The sequence below is a fragment of the Zeus faber genome (assembly GCF_960531495.2).
Source record: "Zeus faber genome assembly, chromosome: 18".
NCBI classification, from domain to species: Eukaryota; Metazoa; Chordata; class Actinopteri; order Zeiformes; family Zeidae; genus Zeus; species Zeus faber.
In genome coordinates, this window is record NC_137210.1 from 18,188,799 (window position 1) to 18,210,266 (window position 21,468).

General features: G+C 42.0%; 1 protein-coding gene across 1 annotated transcript in view; it reads right to left on the minus strand.

Annotated features, from left to right (window-relative positions):
- Positions 1 to 21,468, minus strand: part of tanc1b (tetratricopeptide repeat, ankyrin repeat and coiled-coil containing 1b) — a 142,004-nt gene that overhangs the window by 119,566 nt on the left and 970 nt on the right. Inside the window, exon 2 of the mRNA XM_080019347.1 lies at positions 6,974 to 7,066. Within this exon, the coding sequence (XP_079875473.1) occupies positions 6,974 to 7,034 (61 nt within the window). The 5' untranslated portion in view covers positions 7,035 to 7,066. The remainder of the gene's footprint in view (positions 1 to 6,973; positions 7,067 to 21,468) is intronic.

Below are 21,468 nucleotides of genomic sequence, written 5' to 3' on the forward strand. Positions count from 1 at the left end.
GCGCTCCCACTGGGGGGTTCTTCGTATAGGCGAGATAGGCGGGCGCCTTGGGCGCCATCCCGTGGGGGTGCGTGGAGGCATTGGGCCGCATTTTGCGCACCTGTCTCTTGGTTACTACAATGCACGCGCCAGTGGTGCGGTGGCTGCAACCGGCACGCCAAAACAGATTCAGATGTAGGTTATTTTATTTCACGTCTCCTTATGGAATGAAACCATGCCTAATATGGACACTTTCTCCGTGACACTCTCCCCGATCACCCCCTCTCCGTGAGTTATGTGCAGAAATTAATCTTAACGAGTGTACGAGTCGTGCCCTGTCCCCACACTGTTTCCAGTTGTTTTACTGTGGGAAACGGGGCATGGGGATCTGGGGACACAGAGAGCCATGTTCACGTCTGTGTCCACGTCTGTGTCCGAACAATTCACACATATAAAAATGTATTTATTGCCCTTAGTTAGAATTCCCCATTTAAGTGTTATGCCTGTGTATTTTGTGAGCTTCTACCTGTTTTATACTATTATTATAATGCACGCGACTGACCAAAAAATAAATAATAATAATAAATAAAGGAAGGAAGAAGAAGAAGAATCTTAGTCAACTGACGGGTTTCAAACTCATGATTCGGGTTGACTCGTCGACTTCAGAGGGCCACCCCTTAATATTTATTCTCTATGCAAATGCGCTCCCCTACAAAATCACCCCTATCATTCATATATGATTAATGCTTTCCAAATAAAGCTATTCAAGTCATCTGGTGAAAATCCTTGTATTTTTTCATATCGAAATATACACCGATCAGCCATAACATAACATTAAAACCCACTAACAACCACTTATATTGTGGAGCTCCCACTCGTGCCACCAAAAGCAGCTCCGACACGTCGAGGCATGGACTCCACAAGACCTCTGAAGATGTATCTGGCACCAAGACGTTAGCACCAGATCCTATGAGTCCTGTAAGTTTCAAGGTGGGGCCCCCATGGATCAGGCTTGTAGTTCCAGCACATCCCACAGATGCTCAAATGGACCCTAACCCCGACCATCCACATGATGTAGAAGAAAACGTGATTCATCAGACCATTGCTCCATGGTCCAGTTCTGATGTTCACATGCACACTTTCGGCACTGGAAGAAAGTCCAGTGCCTCAGTGCTACAGTAGCTCTACTTTGTGATCGGACAGGCTAGACTTCGCTCTCCATGTGCATCAATGAGCCTTGGGCGCCCATGACCCTGTCGCCGGTTGACCTTCCTTGGACCACTTTTGGTAGGTACTAAACCACTGCACACCGGGAAAACCCCACAAGACCTGCCGCTTGATATCTCAACTACGTTGGCGAGCAATGCTTACAAATATGTTAATGTTAATGCTATTAATGCTGGTCACATCAGCGTTGCAGTAAGCAACAGCACAGCTAGCCCACTGAGCTTGTGAGATTTAGGTGAGCTGTGTGCAAAGCCGTGACAGTGACACAATTTTCGGGCCAAAACAATTTTCATTTTGTTTGAGCAGAGGACGGGCCAACCAGCTGCTGTTTCAGTTTATTGAGAAAAGCCTTTTCATAACAGCAGAGAATTCCTTATGCTAAACCTCTGGGAAAGTGGAAAGGAAACAAGAATATAGAAACCAGCAAAGGAATCTCTGCAATGTCCAACTGCTCTGTTCAGCAGTATCACCAGCCAGTGAAAGTTCCCCCTGGAGGATTATCTGGAAATATTTTCAAGTTACCTAACTATGGTAATGCCAATATGGGGAAAAAATATTTATATTCTTTGTGAGAGAATTGCTCGATTGCCAGACCCTCTCTTGACAAATCACTTTTACATGTAAGAATGCACAAAAAACAATCTGTGGAGACAGTCTGTACCAGCCGCCATCACAGCTGACACAACACAGTGTAAGCCATTATTGTCACACAAGCAACACACAGACGCACACATACCCACATCATCAGTGGCCCACTTCACTGTGAAATATCCCTTTCATTTCCATTTTTGAAGTTGCTCCTAATCAAACACGGCCTCTTGCACAAAACATGCAAGATGAGTCATCCGTACAACACCAAAAATACAGTTCAATATTTATGTGTACTCATTTCAATTAAAATTTCATTCATCATTTCATTCAAATTAAAAATTAAATGTGGTATATTTTGATGGATGTCTTTTGGCTTGAAGAGCTAACAGACACCCTGCTATGGAAGGACTTTTATAAAAAGGTCAATGTGATGACATATTTTCTCTTCAGTTAGATGCTGTACTGTAGCTGATGACAACACAGATGGGGGTGTGTTGAGGGGGTTGGTATAATATGCAGGCCCAGGTGTCATCAGACAAGCCAAAGACATCCAAAGAAATTAAAAGCGTCAGCAGGAATATGGCATGTTGGCCCTCCCCAACCCTGTGTTCATGTGACTAAGCCAAAGTCTTTTCTCACCGAGACCAGGCTTATCCGTAATATGAATGTCATGTCGAGGCTGTCACCATGCTGTAGGCTAATTACTATCCTAGAGTATCGACTGCTAGACAGAGTAGAGGTGGGCAACGTGGCCGATCCCCCTCAGTGTTGACAGGTCAGCAACAAGGCTACCGCCTCCCGTCTGGCCAGGTGCTTGGCTCCCGTCTCTGTACGCCAGAATTAACTCGGAGGAACCTTGCCAACTGGTGGCGTGCTCTGTCTGAGTGCATGCTGGTCGGGAACGACCGGGGTCCGGTGAACAGCTGAAACAGTTGTCGACCTCCAAGAGTGCATTACAGCCCGTGATGGTGGGATTAACACTGGGTCACCCGCAACGGAATGACAGTTTAGTCTGGCAGCTGTGTCCATTGGCCTGGCCGGCAGGGCAGTAGGCCCAGGTCGGAGAGTCTTGGGGGGTATCATCCAGTTGACACAAGCTGACTCAATCCTTTCTCATCATAAAATTGTTAAATGAAGAACTCTTTAACTACAATGAGAACAAGGTAAAACCAGCGGTGGTTCATGACAACCACTGACCAAGTTTAAGGAGAGAGATTTTTTGCCAACACAAAAATGCTTGATGTGGATGGGTTGTTACCTCATCAGCGTTAAAGCTTCTCTATCCTTAATGATCAGTATCAGAGGAGGACTGACCCGATCTATTACTTTTGCCGAACAGACTGTGACCTTTGGGTTCAACATATTGCCATTTTTCTGACAAGATTATGTGTGTGAAACAAGCAGATAATCAAGTCATTTTTCTTTAATATGCAACGCGTTTGATATGGCTCTTGGCCGTGGATCTTATTGGGGATATTCACCATAATGAATTCCCGATTTTAGCCTGCTATCATTATCGGCCCATCCCAACCCGGTCATTTTCTTGATGCCCAAGGCCTAATTCTACACATTGTGTTCCTCTTTCACACAATCTTGTCAGAATGTTGTTCCTTGTGTCAATAAAATGCCATTAAAGTGAAACTAAATATGATTTTATAGAAGGTAAACCTGCTAATGGGGCACTCTCCATAAAGGCTTCTTGTCTTTGAAATAAACTCATTAGTTTGGGAGTGAATTAGAGGCAATACACTGCTGGAAACTTATAGGAGTTAATAGGTGAGCCTCTTTAACAAAACCATAGGAGCCTATACCCTCAAAGAGAATACCAATTAAACCAGCCCAGTTTAATTTTTTTTAACAACATAATCCTCTGAGCTCCCGGTGCCTTGAACTCGAAATCCATTAACGTCAGTGAGGCCTGATGGCGGTGTGACCTTTTCAACAAAGTGTTTACATCAAAGGCAACAGGCCACAGCAGACCATCACCCTACTTCCGGAAGGCCGGACCATAAAAACGGTGTACTTAAAAAGGATTAAAAAGGGCAATTCCAAACAGATTCCTTACAGATTGGCACTAGTGGGAGGCAGAGAGGAAGGAGGAGTGGAGGATGGATGAAGACTAAATTAGCAAGTTGTGTGTGTGTGTGTGTGTGTGTGTGTGTGTGTGTGTGTGTGTGTGTGTGTGTGTGTGTGTGTGCGCGCTTGTGGCTCTTGGCGTCGTGGGGATCCCAGAGTTGAGCTAATGACTGTGGTGGTATCTGGCACGGGGGCCCAAGTTTCCCTGAATCCTTTTATGTTCTCTCCAGCCCTTAGCCACTATGTCATGGGCAGCATATGCTGAGCTATCGTACAATTATATGATTATCAAGGTCTTTCCTCCCACCCATTTCCATTACAAGTCACTGACCAGATCTTTGCAGGGAGCTTATTCTTCCGCTCATTCTGAAGCGGGGAAAGTTGTAGTTGTTAGAAAGTCATCATCGCTCTACTGCAAAGCAAGCACGACTGAGAGGCAGAACTAGGTTTGCTACTGCACTGTGGATTTTCCGAGAATGAACTGTGTGGATCATAAAACTCAGGAAGCAAAACGGTGTCTTTATCAAACCAGTGCGAGTGTGAGTAACACGCCTGGAGCAATTCTCATTTGTATACACGATGAAAATAAGGGAATGCCCCAGAGGCAATGGTGATAACAGCCTTAAAGATTTGAGCAATGCAGCTTAAACACCCCCAAAAAACTACTGATTCTATTTGAACTTGGCAGGAGGGTCCCATCACATAAAGCAACTGTATTTCACCGCACCAGACGGCTGATCTGAGCACCAATTTCTACCCAGAGTCATCTGGGAGCATAATGAAATCTTTATTCAAGCACCACATTTAATATTTTATGTGCAATATGGTACTATCTTGTCTCACAGAGGATTAACTATACTGCGGTGTACCCAATCATTAGAGCCGCATTCCCGAGCAGGGAGCTTGAGGAACCTCATTGCAGGTTCTAAAGGGACCTACATTTAAAAATAATTACTCTAGGACAACAAATAATCTCTGTGGGGGTACATTAAATCACTTTGAGCGGAGCTCTCTATCCAGCATACGCAAAGACATTTTCTCACAGATCTGACAAACATCGACTAGTTACCAACATTACCGCAAGTCTACCCTCTGTTGAGACAAATGCTTTAGAGATTTATCTATAAAACGACATTCGGGGCCAAGTGACCACCTCGAACGGCTCCAGCCAACGGAGCTCTTATCTGTCCAGAGCTCCCTGAATAATAGGGGGAGTGGCGGGATTTTATTGTCCCAGTATGAGAAAGGCCTGTTCACATTTGATGGATGAGGTCCAATTGGGAGACCAGGGGCTGGGAACAAGAAGCCATGCTCCACCTTAAACCCTCTGCTGCCAGCCCAGTGTGTGTGTGTGTGTGTGTGTGTGTGTGTGTGTGTGTGTGTGTGTGTGTGTGTGTGTGTGTGTGTGTGTGTGTGTGTGTGTGTGTGTGTGTGTGTGTGTAAGAGAGAGAGAGAGTCTCAATGGGGCACATTTGCTGTCTGTTATCTCAGAGTGATTCATAATAGACAGGTTTCAACAATTCAGTCGGAACAACGTGACCAGCTTGCAAAACTTAACCCTGCCTCTGCCAGAGCAACCTAAATAAGTAATGGGTGTTGGTGGTGACATACTGTATTACATCATAGGCTGATGGAGATGTTAAATTCCTCATAGAGATCAGAACTGTGTGGCTGTCATATAGCTGGGGGCAGGGAGGTGATGTGTGTGGGAAGTGTAACCGAGCACTAGAGGTTGCCAATGTCTAGGCAAGCACGACTCCTTCCCTTTCAATTTTGTTAGCTCTGCACCGACTGTGAAGCGAGGCAAGTCTGAGCCTGATTGCAACAATATCTTGAAAGAAGTTGCTTTTGCGAGGGCTGTGCAACAGCCTGTGGAGTTAGCGACAGCAGAGAGGTGTTGGTCGTAGAAGTATGGCTTCTGTACCAAGTAACTGATTAGACCCAATTACCTGCTGCTTCCAGTCCTGAGGTGGTAAAGCAAGTCTAGGCCAGTGGAGATAGCGTGAGCACAGAAAGTCTGTCTGTCCTGTGCAGACGGATCATCAAAGAAGGCCATTGTATGAACAGTAGAGGAGAAAGCAATCTTTTGGTGAGGATGACTCACACTCAGCCATACTGGAAAAACATACGAGTTACCCAACGGAGAGAAACTAAATAACAAAAATAATGAATGAAAGACAATTCTGTTGTTCCAGTAAATTTCTTCCCACACACACACACACACACATCCCCCCCCCGAGACGGTGACGAGACAACTTTTGACCATATATGTTCTGTTCTTGTCAAGCAGGTGCTTCAGACATAGCAGTGTTTGTGTGCTTTCATCTCAGCTACCTCCACTGTTTACATTTACTTACAGTAACTCACTTGAGGCCTCATGTTGTAACTTGTAAATAGTGGGTCTATGAGACACATTTCATAGACATAGTAAGTCAGAAAGACACCCAGAAACATGTGGACTGTTACTGAGAAAAGGAGATGACTTAGTCTAACAAACTATATATAGTCTCTCAAAGGGATTTTAGATGAGAGTCTTGGTTGCACAAAGTTGTCCTTTACCATAAACTGTATAAAAGTAATGGACTGCATGATGGTCTGTCACCCATTGGTTTCTGAAGAGACGGTTTGAAGCCTCCAGTTTAGGTTTACACTCACCATAGCCTTGGCATGAAACAAAGCCAGAACTTTCTAACTTGGAGCTGCAGGGTGGAGTCTAGGTGTGCTGAGGTTCGGTGAGTGAAACCAGACAATCTTATGATCGAACGCAAAAGAGAGCCTTCAATCAAGACAACCGCTCATCTAAATATACACATCTTTAAGCCTTGAGATATTTTTAGTTGAACAAAAATATTTGAAATTGCAACTCAGACAACAATTAGAAGAAGTTAACTTAGATATTGAGACCCTAAAAAATAAAAAATAAAGAAATTGTCAACTTGTTTTTTTTAAATCATCTTCTATTGAGTTTAGAATTTTTGGGAACCACCGTCCTGCGGCCATATGCTGAACTGCAGTTTAAAGCACTTCCGCATTGACACAGTATGTGTCAAAGGTAATAAAAAAATGTAATGACCGTTTCCCCACCTCCACTCTCACATACCTGCTTCCTTCTTACTCCCCTTTCCTCCATCTCTGTTCTTCTTGAGCACTGCTTTGAACATGGCGTGTTTCCTGGAATCCTCTTGGTTTCCCCCTGCAAAAGTTTAAAATAACACTACGTGTCACCACCGTTTCTAATCGCTCACGGCCAAAACTAAAACAGCAAAAACACATCCATTCTCACTCCATGTTAGACCATGGAGGTTATCTCACATCAAAGAATGTCAATCCATTGGACAGAACAAAGGGTGCTGCATGATGTGCAAAATGGGTACACACACACAAACACATTCTCATCAAAAGCAGCGGAGACAGAGTGAGTGTCTCCAGAAACTTTACATAGTGCTGACAACGTGTCCCCGCATTTCATACTTTTTCCGCTGCCACCGGTCTGGGAGTTTTCCCACAGCACTCCCAATCCTGCAGGTCATCAGCAGAGGGGTGGTGTGGAAAGAATGTTCTAATATTTAAACAGAACAGGGGACGTTGGCTATCTTGTTATGCAGGAAAACACTCTGTCAAATTCCCCGAATTCCATGTGTAATTGATGCTGTGTGGCTGAACTTGGGCATTAGAAATCACTTTCTATGAATATTTTAAAAGCTGTTTTTTTAAGCGTCTCACATAAAATGGCTGAACCCAGGATTGCAGAGGAAAGGACAGAATACATAACAACACTACACAATTTATTTTCCCCTTCCTTCCTTCCTGTTTGAATTTCAAAAACCTTGTCACCTAAAAGCTTTGAGAAGGGTGGATTATAGGTGTTATAGTGCGATATAAACCCAATATGAGAGGGGAATTAATACGACGAAAAAAGGCCATCCTTTACTACAAACACTACACATCGAGCTTTGGGACCTGAGCCCTGGAAGACGGGGCCGATGAAAAGGCCAGAGACAATTATCAACCAATTAGCGTCCAATAGTAGCCTATTATCAAGGATCCGGCTGTGAACGCATGAGAGGTTATCGATCCTTTCTTCAGGACTTTAGTGAACGGCTGAGAGGCGAGGGTGAAAGGGCCTAAGGCATCTCTCTGTTGTGTTCTCCACATCTTTGAGAGACCCGAACCATGTCAACCATCAAAATTGACTCTGAAATTCCATATCAAAATTATGGATGCTTCCTGCTCAATTACTGAATTCTCAATAGTTGTTTATTTTTAGGGCCAATATTAACATTGAGTAATCAAGGAGACGGAAAAGCGATATTTGGGATATTCGTGTGCAGTAAATATGAAAAAGGCAGCAACACCAACACAAAGTGTTCAATTTAACAAATGTTAAATTATACACTTGGGAAAACATGAACATCAGACAGAGGAAAAAACTGTATTTGATTCAGAATAGTTCTATAACTTGCAGAAATCTTATGCCAAGTTCAGACTATAAGATTTCAGCTTGGTTTTCCACTCGCCGATTGGTTTTTGGAGATTGGCAAGCAAAGAAAAAGAAAAACAAAAATAATATTAATAATCACTATTTGAATGCTGAAATTGCCCTTCTATTGTGTATTTATTTTTATAAATAATTGATTATAAATGTTTTGGCTAACCGTAGCAAACCAATTCAAATGTGATGAGCAATAAAGTTCAATATATGTTCATTCAGTTTATTGCACGGTCCCCAACCACAGTTTTTATTTGCCTTGTTTGGAGAAAAAGATCACTCTGATCGGCGCTGCGGAGATGCGGAACCGTGCGTAACGCGCAGTCGATATACGGTTACTATATTTCTTATTTAAATTCTGCTTTTAATAATTTTTTTACAGTGATCGATAATCTAATGAAAAATAAATAATCCTGTCCCGCGTCCCCCATGGTTTCGCATCATTTCCGGGGTAACCTCTCGTGTGTGATGTAATGAGTGACCCCCTGTCGACGGTCAGTCATGTAGTGTACAAACCACAACAACTTCAACATTCCCGATCACAAGCCAGAGAGTTGTGTAGTGTGGACGGTACAGTGATCTGACGACTTTTTAGGTTGTGTAGTGAGCCATTCAGTATAGAAGACCATTCAGGGTGGATGATAAACTCTCGGAATCAGGATTTAGGGAGAACCAACATAAGCTCAAGGTGGAATATAAATGGAGTATAACAAACATGTCATCACATTTAATGAAAATGACGATCTGATCAAATAAAAAAAAATACAAGAGTTACAGAGAGAAACAGTTTCCCATCAGAGAACAGTTCTTAATGTAAACACAAAAATGTAAATTTATACATGCCTTCTAGGATTTACAAAATAAATAAAAACTACAGTCTGATATAAAACAATGGTTCTCAGAGGTACTAAAAACTGAACTTAATTTTGATCCATTATGTGTGAAATGTGAAATAGCTGTGTTTGTAATGTTCGGAAAAAGATTTGAGCTTAAGAAAATAGCAACAGACCACATTTTTAAGCCATATGGAATTTGCAGGCACGGCCATAACCTCTGGCAGTCTGGTAAGGGGCATCTGTGTATTGGTATGCTGCTCAACATTTGAAACAATAGAGGGAACATCATCGGCGCATATCAAGATGGTCGGGAGAACACTGAATGCATTGTTGTTATATTCTATGGTATAGTGGATGTTTGTATGTATATACGACATGGTTTTTATGTGAATATGTACATGTTGTATAAGTTGGGAACATATACGAGGTGAAGTGGGCATGGTACTGTATGCAGGCCTGAGATAGGGTCTCTTTGAATCTTTGACTCATAAAGCTCATATCTAATAATGTATGTTTTGTGGGCAGTCTTATAGCCCACCCGTTGCAGTGTATTCTGCAGTCTACAGCACTACTTTAGTCATTATTCTTACCAAGAAACCCATTTACAGATGATTGATCCTTTTTCTCAACTTTCTCGATGTCTCCCGCGAGAGGGAGAACAACCATGTGGGTTCGCTAATATAATCGAATACTACCATTAAGCTATTTCAAGGAAAATTTATTTGTGAACCTAAGACTTTTCTGATCGTTGGGAGTCAACACGACCGCTGAGCAACGGGGATATCACATTGCCAAAGAACATGGTCACAGTTGCCCCATTGCGTGACAATCTGCTGAAGCTATTCCCTCAATGCTTGATCAATTTAAAAGATTCTCATCCCAATGATCAACAAATAAGGCTTATGTTAAAGTGTTAAAATGAGTTTTTCCATGAAGCCTTACCTTTTGGTAATTACAGAGTAATTAGTCTAAACAGTAATCCAGGCTAATTTCTGACAAGATTGTCTGGGCTCTGAGATGTTAGCAATAGAGGGGAGCCTATTGGCACCGACCATGGTGGCAGCCAATAAGCCTGCTGTGTGGGAGCTGGTTTTCCGTCTCCATAGTAACAACAAACACAACCTGGGCTATCCCAGAGGAAATGAGAAATGCCTCAGTGTTATCACAACAGATTAAAAAAGACAAATTCCTGTGTGCACCCCCCTCAACACACACTCCAATGACGATGAGACCTCTCTCTCATCTTTTATCCTAAATATTTATATATAGGATATATAATGGGATTACACAATAGTAACTAGGCAAATACACAAACCTCAATATGCATTTAATGCATCAAACATCAGGATGGGGATGAACTGATGCAACGCTTTCACAACCACTACCAATTCTGATCTCTAAACTTTGGGTATTAGCAAATACAGAGTACTAATCAATCTAGAACTTTTATAACATTTTATAGCCATTGCTTACGTACAGTAAGACCATCATTCCTAAGTATATACACTTCTGTTGACTGGTAGTTTGAAGTCATTAAAACATAATGATTGAGAAAACTATTTTTCTCCATTAGAGAAATCGAAAGGCCTCCATATGGATTAAAGTGAATACACCTGAGGATCCCCCTGTCGTAATGACCTTTGAAGGAACAACACATGTTTACAATCAGCATCGCACACATTCCTCTACTTTGCACAAGCAGGGCCCTGTGGAACGTGAACCACACTGGCATCGTTCATAAAGCCTGTCAAGAGAGAAGATCCACACCTGGCAAGCAGACTTTTAGCATTTTGGTTTGTGCTCCTTGACATATATATAACAAGCAAGATAAAAACAAGACAGGCACACTTTTTAACCCTTGGGCTACCGTTGCTGAAGGTTGATGATGAGGTATGCTGAGGCCTGCCTTGGTCTTAGAGGTCCCTTTGACATTTGATCTGAAGAAGTTAATGAAATCAATGTGTGCCTTTTACCAGAACAAAAGCGCAAAAATCAACATCAAACAGTGATAAGCTGTGTCAGGGTTATACTAGCGGCAAGAATATCTCCTCAGGGAGAAGTTATGGGCTACACGGCATGCAGCAAGATGAGCATAAAGATTGGTCAAGCTATCATTCCCACTCCCCATCATGTCCATATCAATGTGTTTAATTTGAGTTTCGGTAAAAGCCTTGAAGCAAGGCCCCTCAGAATGGGGCCTCTTCATATTTTAACAGAGCAGCCAAAGTCTCACTGTGGCTGAAGGGCTTTGTGGACACACACTGGTTGAATGGACCGAGCAGGCACTCAATATTTGTTCTGTATGAGACACCCGAAAGTAATCACATCTCACACAAACAGCCATGGACTGTGTTCCCAGCACTCCTTCTTGTCCTTTGAAATAAAAACAAAACAAAAACAAAAAAACAGGCCACAGTCTCTCTGCTTTAAAATACTGGAAACAACTGAAAAAAAACACAATATAATGGCAGTGAATGAGTGAATCTGGATGCCTCCCCTTGCTGTTGCCTGGATCTTGGACTCCGTCACCTCCATTACGTCAGTCACCTTTATTAAATAGTCTGTCTGTTACGCTTGGCACAACTCACAGCAAGAATAAAAAGGAGATTGCACCAGTCTGTGATACGCCACCTTCACTACACTACACGTGACCTTGTAGTGAAAGTACAGAGAAATTGGAAACCGGGGCGGGACCTGAGGTTATCAACATGTGGGTGTTCACAGGTCTTTCCTGAATTGATAGAGTTCAAATCCGCTTTGGTTCTCTCTCACCTGCACAATGCAGGACGTGACATGTGGTTAATGGGGCCATCAAGCCACAGCAGTATTGGAGAAGCTCCGTTAAATATAGAACGGAAACAGGCTTGTTTTTCCTGATTGACTCCGGCTGGGAAGCATTTTATACGCAATGGAGGTATTGGAGTTAGAAATAGCTTTGTCCTCGGGCAAAGAGTGGACAATAGCACGTACAACCTCCAAAGTTTCTGACTTCCCTTCATTTGTCAAGGTATGCAAGGAAGGGCTTCATTTTGAACCCAACTTGCTCTCTCCTTACCTGCTAACAGTATGGTTAGTATTCCGTCATTCTCTCCATGGAATCTACATGGACTTTAATACTCTTGTCATAGCGATACAAATTCTTACAGGGCTCGAGCTTCAAGTTGTTTCAATAGCATTGCCAGAATTCCTAAAATAATTTGCAAAGATCAGAAAAAAAGATCTCTTTTGAACTTCACATGGGTAGCATAGCATCTATTATTAATTTCTGGCCATTCTAAGTGCAGGAAATAGGCCAGGCCTGGGAATGCGACTATAAGAGCTTCATGAAACAATGGGAAGTATGCTAAGACCTGAGCCCCGCTGGAGGAAGCAGAGTTGCAGTTATAAGAGAATGAGCAGCAAGCGTATGTGTCTTGGCCATTGTTATCGAGTGTATTATTCATACTGGCATGAATGGAGAGGAAATAACAATGAACAGGCATCCTTGTATAGTCGGTCGACCTGTAAGACTCAATCATGCAAATCTCTCTAATCTGTAGCCAATAAAGCAAAGTCCCTGATATTTAAGAGATCAAAAACAGTGAACTTGGTTATTGTCTAACTCAAACTGGTAGGGTAAAAGCAATGTTTTGCTCATTCTAATACTAGAGCAAGCTGACATACTATTTGGCAGCAACCCAGGTCGATACATTACATACTTTGCAAGTCTCCGTAGTCTATACTTCTCTGGCATGCTCTTTGCTTTTAAATTAAGTATATGTTTGCGTGGTATGATTTATTTATTTTTTTATTTTATTTTATTTTTTTAAAAGGTGACTTCCTAGAGAACCTTAGAATAGCATTTTTTTTTTAACTGGTTGACGCCAGTAAAAAAATAATAGTAGTACAGCAGTATCATGAAAACTAGGGGTGAGTAAGTCACGGTACGATATTATCACGATACGTTGCCCATGATAACGATGGTATCACGATACAGCAATTCTGTGAAACTCCGTACATTGCAGGACAATGTAATGTATGCGATGTAATGTGACAGTATCGTAGATTACTACGATACATCACATAAGAAGAAGAAGATAACATACAAACATAACTGAACGGGAAAGAATACCCCTAAAAAGGCAAAAATCAGGAATTATGTATTTATTCACTGTATTGTGGTGTCAGTTTCACAGAATTTGACAACTGAGATGAAACAATGTACAACAAAAAAGATGTCCAATGTTTAAATAATATCCTAAAATATATCAAATATTCAATCAATACTCAATTGTTAAAGTAAAGTGCAATATGAGGCACACGTTAGGGGTTTCACCAACTAGTTGACTACTATAACAACTAGTTGACAGTGTTGGCAGCAGTTGCTTAGTTGTGGACAACATTTTTTGTCAATGTCACCAGATTATAGTAATTGTATTAGTAAAATATTTTATTAAATTATGTATTTATACATTTATTCAGCTATGTTCGCCTAAATAATTTAATTTACTAAATACAGTCGCCAATATTTCTGGGAACGATGTAGCCAGCGGATATCCAGTGAACAAAGACGTCCTCTTCCATGCGTCCGTCATTGTTCACCGTCCAATTAGCAACTTGAGACGTGTTGGAGTTGAGAGACGACGTCTGTGATCGAATTGGCTCACGAGAAGTAAGTAGTCAATTAAAAAAAAAAAACACGACTAGTCCACTACTATTATGAAAAAAACTTAGCAACCCGTGAAAATCAGTAGTCGTGAAACCACTAGCACGCATGATGCCTTCTTTCTTTAACCACAATAGTGAATGGAAATATACGATTCACCCCCAGTAAATTAATTTCTTTCCAATAAGTAACCGGTATCATGTTACATTTCTCACGTTTATAACAAACCAAATTTCCTGAAAATCGGTTCAGAATTAAGGAGAGTGACAGTCGGTTACATTACGTCATGGTCGCGGGCGGGGTGTCTAATATCACGCAAGACTAGGCAACAGAATTGTTTTTTTGGACCAGCGCTTCGCTCGCCGTCTGCCCTGCGCCTCGAACCCTTCCCTCCGCTGACCGAGAGGGGAAAGAGCCCCCGTCCCCAGATGCAATAACCCAAACCGCGCTCGTGCCTGGCGTCCCGGCACGGTCGCACGGCACTAGTAAGCGTAAAACGGTTACGTAAAACGTCTCGTGTCCGAGTTGCATTTTTAGGAAGAAAAATAATAAGATTCAAGAATATAAAGACCGGTCTCCGTAGAGACGGGACGCGTTTCAGCTTCTCGTCTTCGCAGCCGAGCGCCACGATTCGGACTCGCCGTTTTTCCTCCCGAAAACAAATCATTTTTCAAATATTTGTACAAAGTTAACATTTGTGAAAACCCGCTATTTGCTGCCGGATTTGGATTCGGCTTTACCCATACTTCCGACAATTCTCCGGAAATTATAGTGTCTTGAGGGTGGGGAAATTTACGGACCGATGACCGAACATCAAGACCGGCTCCCATCCCCACGTGACGCAAACGCACACAACGCTGCCAGTGGATTTTACGGCTTTCAGGGTAAGAGGGAAAGGGGCTTATCTTGCGGATCTTGACAATATGGCGGACGCGCAGACGCCTAGCGGTGACATTGGCTGTATCCACAGCTCCTTGACAACATGTCGTCAAGTAGCAGCAGCATGGCGCGACCGACCGTAAACAAATCACTGGGCTTCAGAGTACAACGCAGGACGCACGCATCTGTCTTGGCTTTCTGCTTTTCAATGCAACTCTGCATGGAGATTTAGGGAATTATTATTATTTTAAAAAGTAACAGCCGCAGTAAAACTGTATTCCGCTACGATGGTTTTGCCGAACCGCGTGGGGGCGATCCGAGTTTAGAGCACCAGCCTGTTTTAACAAAAAAATATCGATATTCAAACACTAGTGTATCGTTAACGTGTCGCAAGAGGAAGTATCACGATCTATTCCAGTATCCATATTTTGTCCCAGCCCAAATGATAACTACAATAACTTTTGTGACTAAAATTTAAAGGAAGTTCCTTAGTCGACAGTCGTTAACTCTTTGATTCATTGATAACACAAAATGGCGGCGCCACGGCGCCCGGGAACCTACGCAACGTCACGCGCCTCTGAGACTTTGTGACCTGGCGAGGAGCGTTTCTCTTAACTTCATTTCAAAACGGAGAGGTTCGAGGCAAGACTCGCTGAGCCGGTTTCGCGCCCAAAGGAATATCTACGACCCGTCTTGGCGCAAGCTACCTATTTTAACTTTACGCAGTCCTCTGCCACGGGATGAGCCGGATGTTACGTAGCAGATCAAGTCTGGCGCAGACTTGGACGGCGAGAGGCTGATAAAATGACTAAACACTACTAAAACTCTTAAATATAAACAGACACTTAATAATTGAGTTCAATGTATTTTTATTGGAGTCATCGCCATAGCGACGTATCGCTTGTTTTGTTCTGCTGCCGTATCTCTCCCTCGCTCCGGGTGGTTTTTTTTGTATTTTTTTCCTTCTCCCCCGTGCCGTTCAGAAAGTGCCGTTATCCCAATCCCTTGTTACATCTGAACGCAGCAATAGTCGTTGAGGGACCATAAGCATAGTATCCTCCTCGGCATCAAGAAGCTCCTGTTTTCCCGCGCGCGGCAATGTTTGCTGTCTGTCATTCTTCCGGAATCCTCCATCGACTTCCACCACTACTTCCTGCTCCACTGGGCATTTTCTTTCTCCACTGACCCTTGTCGTTCCAGTGAGTACTGCCACTTATTGGTCTGGCTTTTTTTTTTTATTATTTTATTTAAAAAAAATTTAATTCCCCTCACAACGCCCTGCGCCCCACAAAGACGCCCGTAGATACAATAACAACAAGGCCGCAGATCGTTCAGTTCATATCGATAAGACCAAATCCTAAATCGACACAATTCTTAACAGCAAGTAATCGATAGTCGATTAACTGTTAACACCCCGTATAACTTTACTTGTTTAGTTATGCAGTTTGGGTTTATTTCAATACATAATTATGCAGCTGGTTCATGACAATAGTAACGTCAAAGATTGGACCGCCGTACCCTTGAAGGCAGACGTGAGGTTACCCCAATCACAGTCAGATTCAAAACACAGACTTGGGGAAAGTAACCTTCGTTCTCGCTGGGGGAGAATAACCAATATCCAATTAAGAAAAGGATATCAAGTGTCATCTACTCATTAAATTGCTGGCTTTAGTTTCCATTGGAGAAGCCATATAAAGTAAAGACGTACCCTCTAAAACCATGCAGACAGACATCTGATTCCTTATTCTTAGACGATAGGTACGACACAATGATCTAGTTTGGTAGCTCAAATGCAATAACAATCCAAGTAACTCGATCTTAGTCTCCATTTTGGGTGAGCCAAAAGCGGTGAGGTGTCATGCGCTTGTTTAGGTGTAATCATTAGGGCGAATTTACAGTTGCACTCTGGGCTGTGGAAACTGACAAATCCTGACGTGTCCGTCCCCCAGAGAATGTCAGAATCAGGCGAGACATTGCTCATCCTCTACCCAATAAACATTGTCTGTTCCTCTGTCCCCCAGAGAAAAGTCAACACTGTGTGAGTCTCGCACAGACTTTTCAGTTTGTTCCTTATGTTACACCGTCCTTACAGCGGCTACAATTTCAAATTGGTCAAATTCTCATCTAAATTAATTTGAGCAAGACCACAAAAAGAGGACAGTCACTCAAGGACAGGCTTAATAGTCTTTTCTTGAGTGGCTGAACTACTTAATGCCAAATATCTCATCAAACCACAATAATAAGCCAACTGCTAATTGAACTGTATTATCTTTTTGTGAAAACATTACGGCAACCGTGTGGGGAAATCTTGAGTGGATAATGCGTAGACAGGATTTTTCGTCTGTAGCCTACTTCTTTCTGCACTGGAGTCTTTTTTTTTTTTTTTTTTTTACAGTGAGGTAGCCTGCTATTTTATGAAGGGTAAAATATTAACAAGTGTGGTGTAAAGTCTACAGGAAGTTCATTACAACATCTGCCAAGATCCTCCTTATGTTAGAGCTGGGGATGCAACGGTACAGTGGGCTCACAGTTCCTGTATGTATCACGGTTTTGGGGCCATGGTAACTGTACGGTTTCGGTATATTTATATTTAATAAAATTTATATATATATAATTAAAGAAGTTAAAAGGTGTAAAAAAAATGTATAGTAGTCTGCCACAAATAACTAGTGTAACGAATGTAACACTAGTTACTACCTTGAATGTTAAATCAGCAATAACAAAAAAACACCATAATAGCAATAGAACATGTCAGAGTCCAGTGACAATGGGGGACTACAATCCACATCCATCTACAATTATTTTTTTGTCAGTCAGTGTGCATTCCAACAACAGGATAAAACAGATATAAGCTTACAAAATGCACAGGGATAACATTTCGATGAGGAATTATAAACTAGGGGAATCATAAATATATTTCTGTGTGTGAATTGTCGGCGTCCGGACACAGACTCGAACACGGATCTCCGTGCGCCCTGATCGCCCAGGCCACAGTGTTCTTAGTTGGTTTATTTGGAGGACCGAGTAGGGATGGGAGGCATGAGTAGGGTCGGGCATCGTTAAGATTTTAACGATACAGCTACTCTTACCGACACCGCTTATCGATCCAGCACTTTAATGGCACTCTTATCGGTTGTTTTTCTTTTTTAAGAGAAAAACTAAAACAAATAAAGAGCAGATTTAACACTCGCTTTATTTTCTGTGCATTACAAGTGGACGCGACCTGCGCCCTCGTCTCCTGGTGCTTGTGTGAGAGCCGGGCAGAAGGGCGGGCCCCGCCCCCCTCACGCCCATCTCCATATCTCCGGCGATGAAGAGAGGGGTGGGAGAGGTGTCTCTTCTGATAATAGCGAAAACGCTTCTTCCACCAATATTTTAACGTTATTGCAGGTTAGAGCGGTTTATATTGTGAAATAAATACGAAATCAATTTCCCGTTCCTCTGTCCCACCCCCCGAAAAGTCGAATATTGCATTGAATAGCCGAACCGGGTACAGCCCTACTGGATAGTGGTTCCTGCTTGAGGCAAACACAACTTACCTGGGAGACACATGAAAGTCTCCCAAGGTTTAATTAAAAAATAAATAAATAAATAAATAAAAGAAAACTTCAGTCCTAGTTCTAACCGTTTTAAGTCTGTCGTTAGCAGAGAATGAAACAAAGCTAAATGTATATAAATGAAGTAAAATCTGTCTGACAAAAGTTCCAACTAAAATCCTGTATGAGCTAGTGATCACTGTTTACCACATAGACTGTTTCTAGGCGTCATTTTAGTTCCAACCTTGGGTCTGTTCCAAAACTGGCATTTTCTCATGGCCCACTGACCCCCTGGGACTCTCTCCCTCCCTCACTACCCCCCTCCCTCTTTCTCCCCCTCTCTCCCTCCCTCCAAATGAACTGTGTTTTTTCAAGTGCATTTTCTCAAAAGCACCAATGAGATCAGTAAATTTAAGAGTTGCCCGAGTTAAGTGGCCTTGTTGACCTCTACTGTCTGGACTCAAGGATCTTTCACACTGTGAATCTAGCCCACATCCCTGCCGAAATACAAAGCAACTCAATATGTATGCCCATCTTACATATTGATTTTAATAGATTGCCTGAAAGGAGAAAGGGCAATTAAATGGTAAAGCAAGCATTTTTATACAGAAACTGCCTCGATCCCATGAGAAGTGGGAACTAATGAGAGTACACATTATCCCACTGCAAAGAGGCTCTTGCTGTCTAATGAACGTGGTCACGATTGCCCCATTGTTATACATATTCCAGTTTGGTGCGCGGCAGTTGGTTGAAGGTTTAGGATAAAAAAGACCAGAGTTTGCCCACAACGAGGTAGTGGGGTATGAGCTTTATCTCTGAGTGGTAGGAGCCATGTAATACTATTATGATCACTTCTCTGCCTCCAGGACACGCAGACACAGCAACAAGTCTCTCCCTCGTTCCAGCCTCTTGCACATTGGCGGCCAAAGGCATCTGCTATTGCTTTTAAGATCCCTCTCTCATAACAGGGCCCTAAAACCACTTCAGTTATCAAGACACATAAAAAAAAATAAAATAAATGTCTTGACCGTAATTGATGAACCCAACATATTATATACAAGAACGCCCTTTCACAAACTGCCAACAAAGAAGAGTGGGGCATTGGAGCTGATCAATCCTCCATTTAAATAAGAATGTATTTATGCTTCATTGACTTATTGGAACCAACACACTGGCCCGAAGCCAGTGTCAGCCATCCTGCCGATCCATAACCATAGGAAAATGCTCCGTCTTCAGACTGAAGGCGTATTTGACAACAAGCATCTTGATTAAGCAGTACCTCGATAGCGAGGGTCTTTAACCCAGTAAAACTCCACTTTCCATCTAGAAGTCTAGTGTGGTTCTGGAAGGTGTACTCCTGTGTACATCATCCCTAGATTGAGACATGGAATTCACTATCATCTTCCCCCTCAACTCGGGCAGACAGTGAACTCTTCCCGTCAGATCACAAGCGCCAAAAGCTCTTCATCCTCAGCCATAACAATGTGACTTTGGTGCCAGCACCTGTTACTGGCCAACTGGCCAAGGACCATGGGAACTGGGTGAGGGACAGAGACTCCAGTGGCACTTCAATGGAATGGAATGCTCTCCAATAAAAACTTCATCTCTCACATAGCCTAAACTGAACTGGAACTGAAAAAGCTATGATTGGCATAGAAGCAGGCTAACCTTGTGTGACAGTGCCCTGGGATACACACGCATCAGGAATGTGGTTGGGATACTGAATATTTCCTAGTATTGGTAGCAACAGAGAAAATAACTTCCAAACAAGACAAGTGGCTTGACCATAAATAGGCAAGTTCTGAAGAGACTCAACGTGCTAGTGCAAATCTTCGGGGAGGATGCTGGATCGGTGATTCGATCCGCCCAGAATAATAATAATAATTTAAAAAAATATATATATATCTGACATTTCAGAATAACCAATGAGGCAGCCCCTTCATTTAAAAAGCAACAGCCGGAGGTAATTGGTGCTTCTCTTTAGCAAAAAATAAATGAAAAGGAAAAAAAACACTTCAACCATCTTAAGCAAACGGTGGTCAAACTTCAATCACTCCAGCCATGCGGGTGAATCAAATTATAGTCCGAAAGCTACTCCATCTGGGCAGGGTTCTGATTCAAAAACCACCAGTCTAATCTTAACTGATTTTAGCAAGACACAAGCACTATAATAACCTTGCCTTTTTGTGGCACTGGTTAACGGGATGTCACATCAGTGCAAAATGTATTCTTCAAGAAACGATTGATCTTGTAAAAGGTTGCAACGGGAAATGACACTGACTTGCATTTGTTTCCAAAGCGGTCCGCTTTCAAAGGGTTCCATTTAATACTTTTTTGACCTTTGAGACACACTGCAGCAACATTTTATGTTTTTTTTGTCAAACTTCTCCCTCTCCACCGGTTTAAGAATCTGAAATAAGTGCTGTATATTTGGGATGGGGCAGGGGGCAGAATCAGTGCGGGTTGTGAACCAGACAGTGCTATGAACTGTCTGTAACTATAACAGTTTCCCTCGTGTCAGAGATTGGATCCTGCAATAAAAAACTAAACATGACTTTAGATGCACAGAGGGCAGGGCTGGGCAAGCACAGGGGCGTTTTGGGATTTCCCCTCTACAGGTGAGTGTGACAGGTCAGTGAGTGGGGTCATAAATGATGACTCTGAAGAAGAAGAACTGGAAATGTTCTGACTCAGAGTCAACATTTCTGATTATATATATATATATATATATATATATATATATATATATATATATATATATATATATATATATATATATATTTTTTTTTTTTTTTTTTTTTTATATAATTCATAATAAATAACACAAGAGGTTTATGTTGAATTTGAGAACCTCACACGTTAAAATTCTAAATGGAGACTAGACCTATACAGGGCGACTTTTGAAAAGATGCTCGTCAACGCGTAAACTTAATACATACATAAGACATTTTAGAGAGCCTGGAGGTTGTATGCATCAGAGCCAGCACCTGACAAGCAAACACTGACAAACCGTAAAACAAAAAAATTTCAAATATACACACACACACACACACACACACACACATATATATATATATATATATATATATATATATATATATATATATATATATATATATATATATATATATATACATACACATACATACACACACACACATACATATATACACACATACATACACATACACACACACACACACACACACA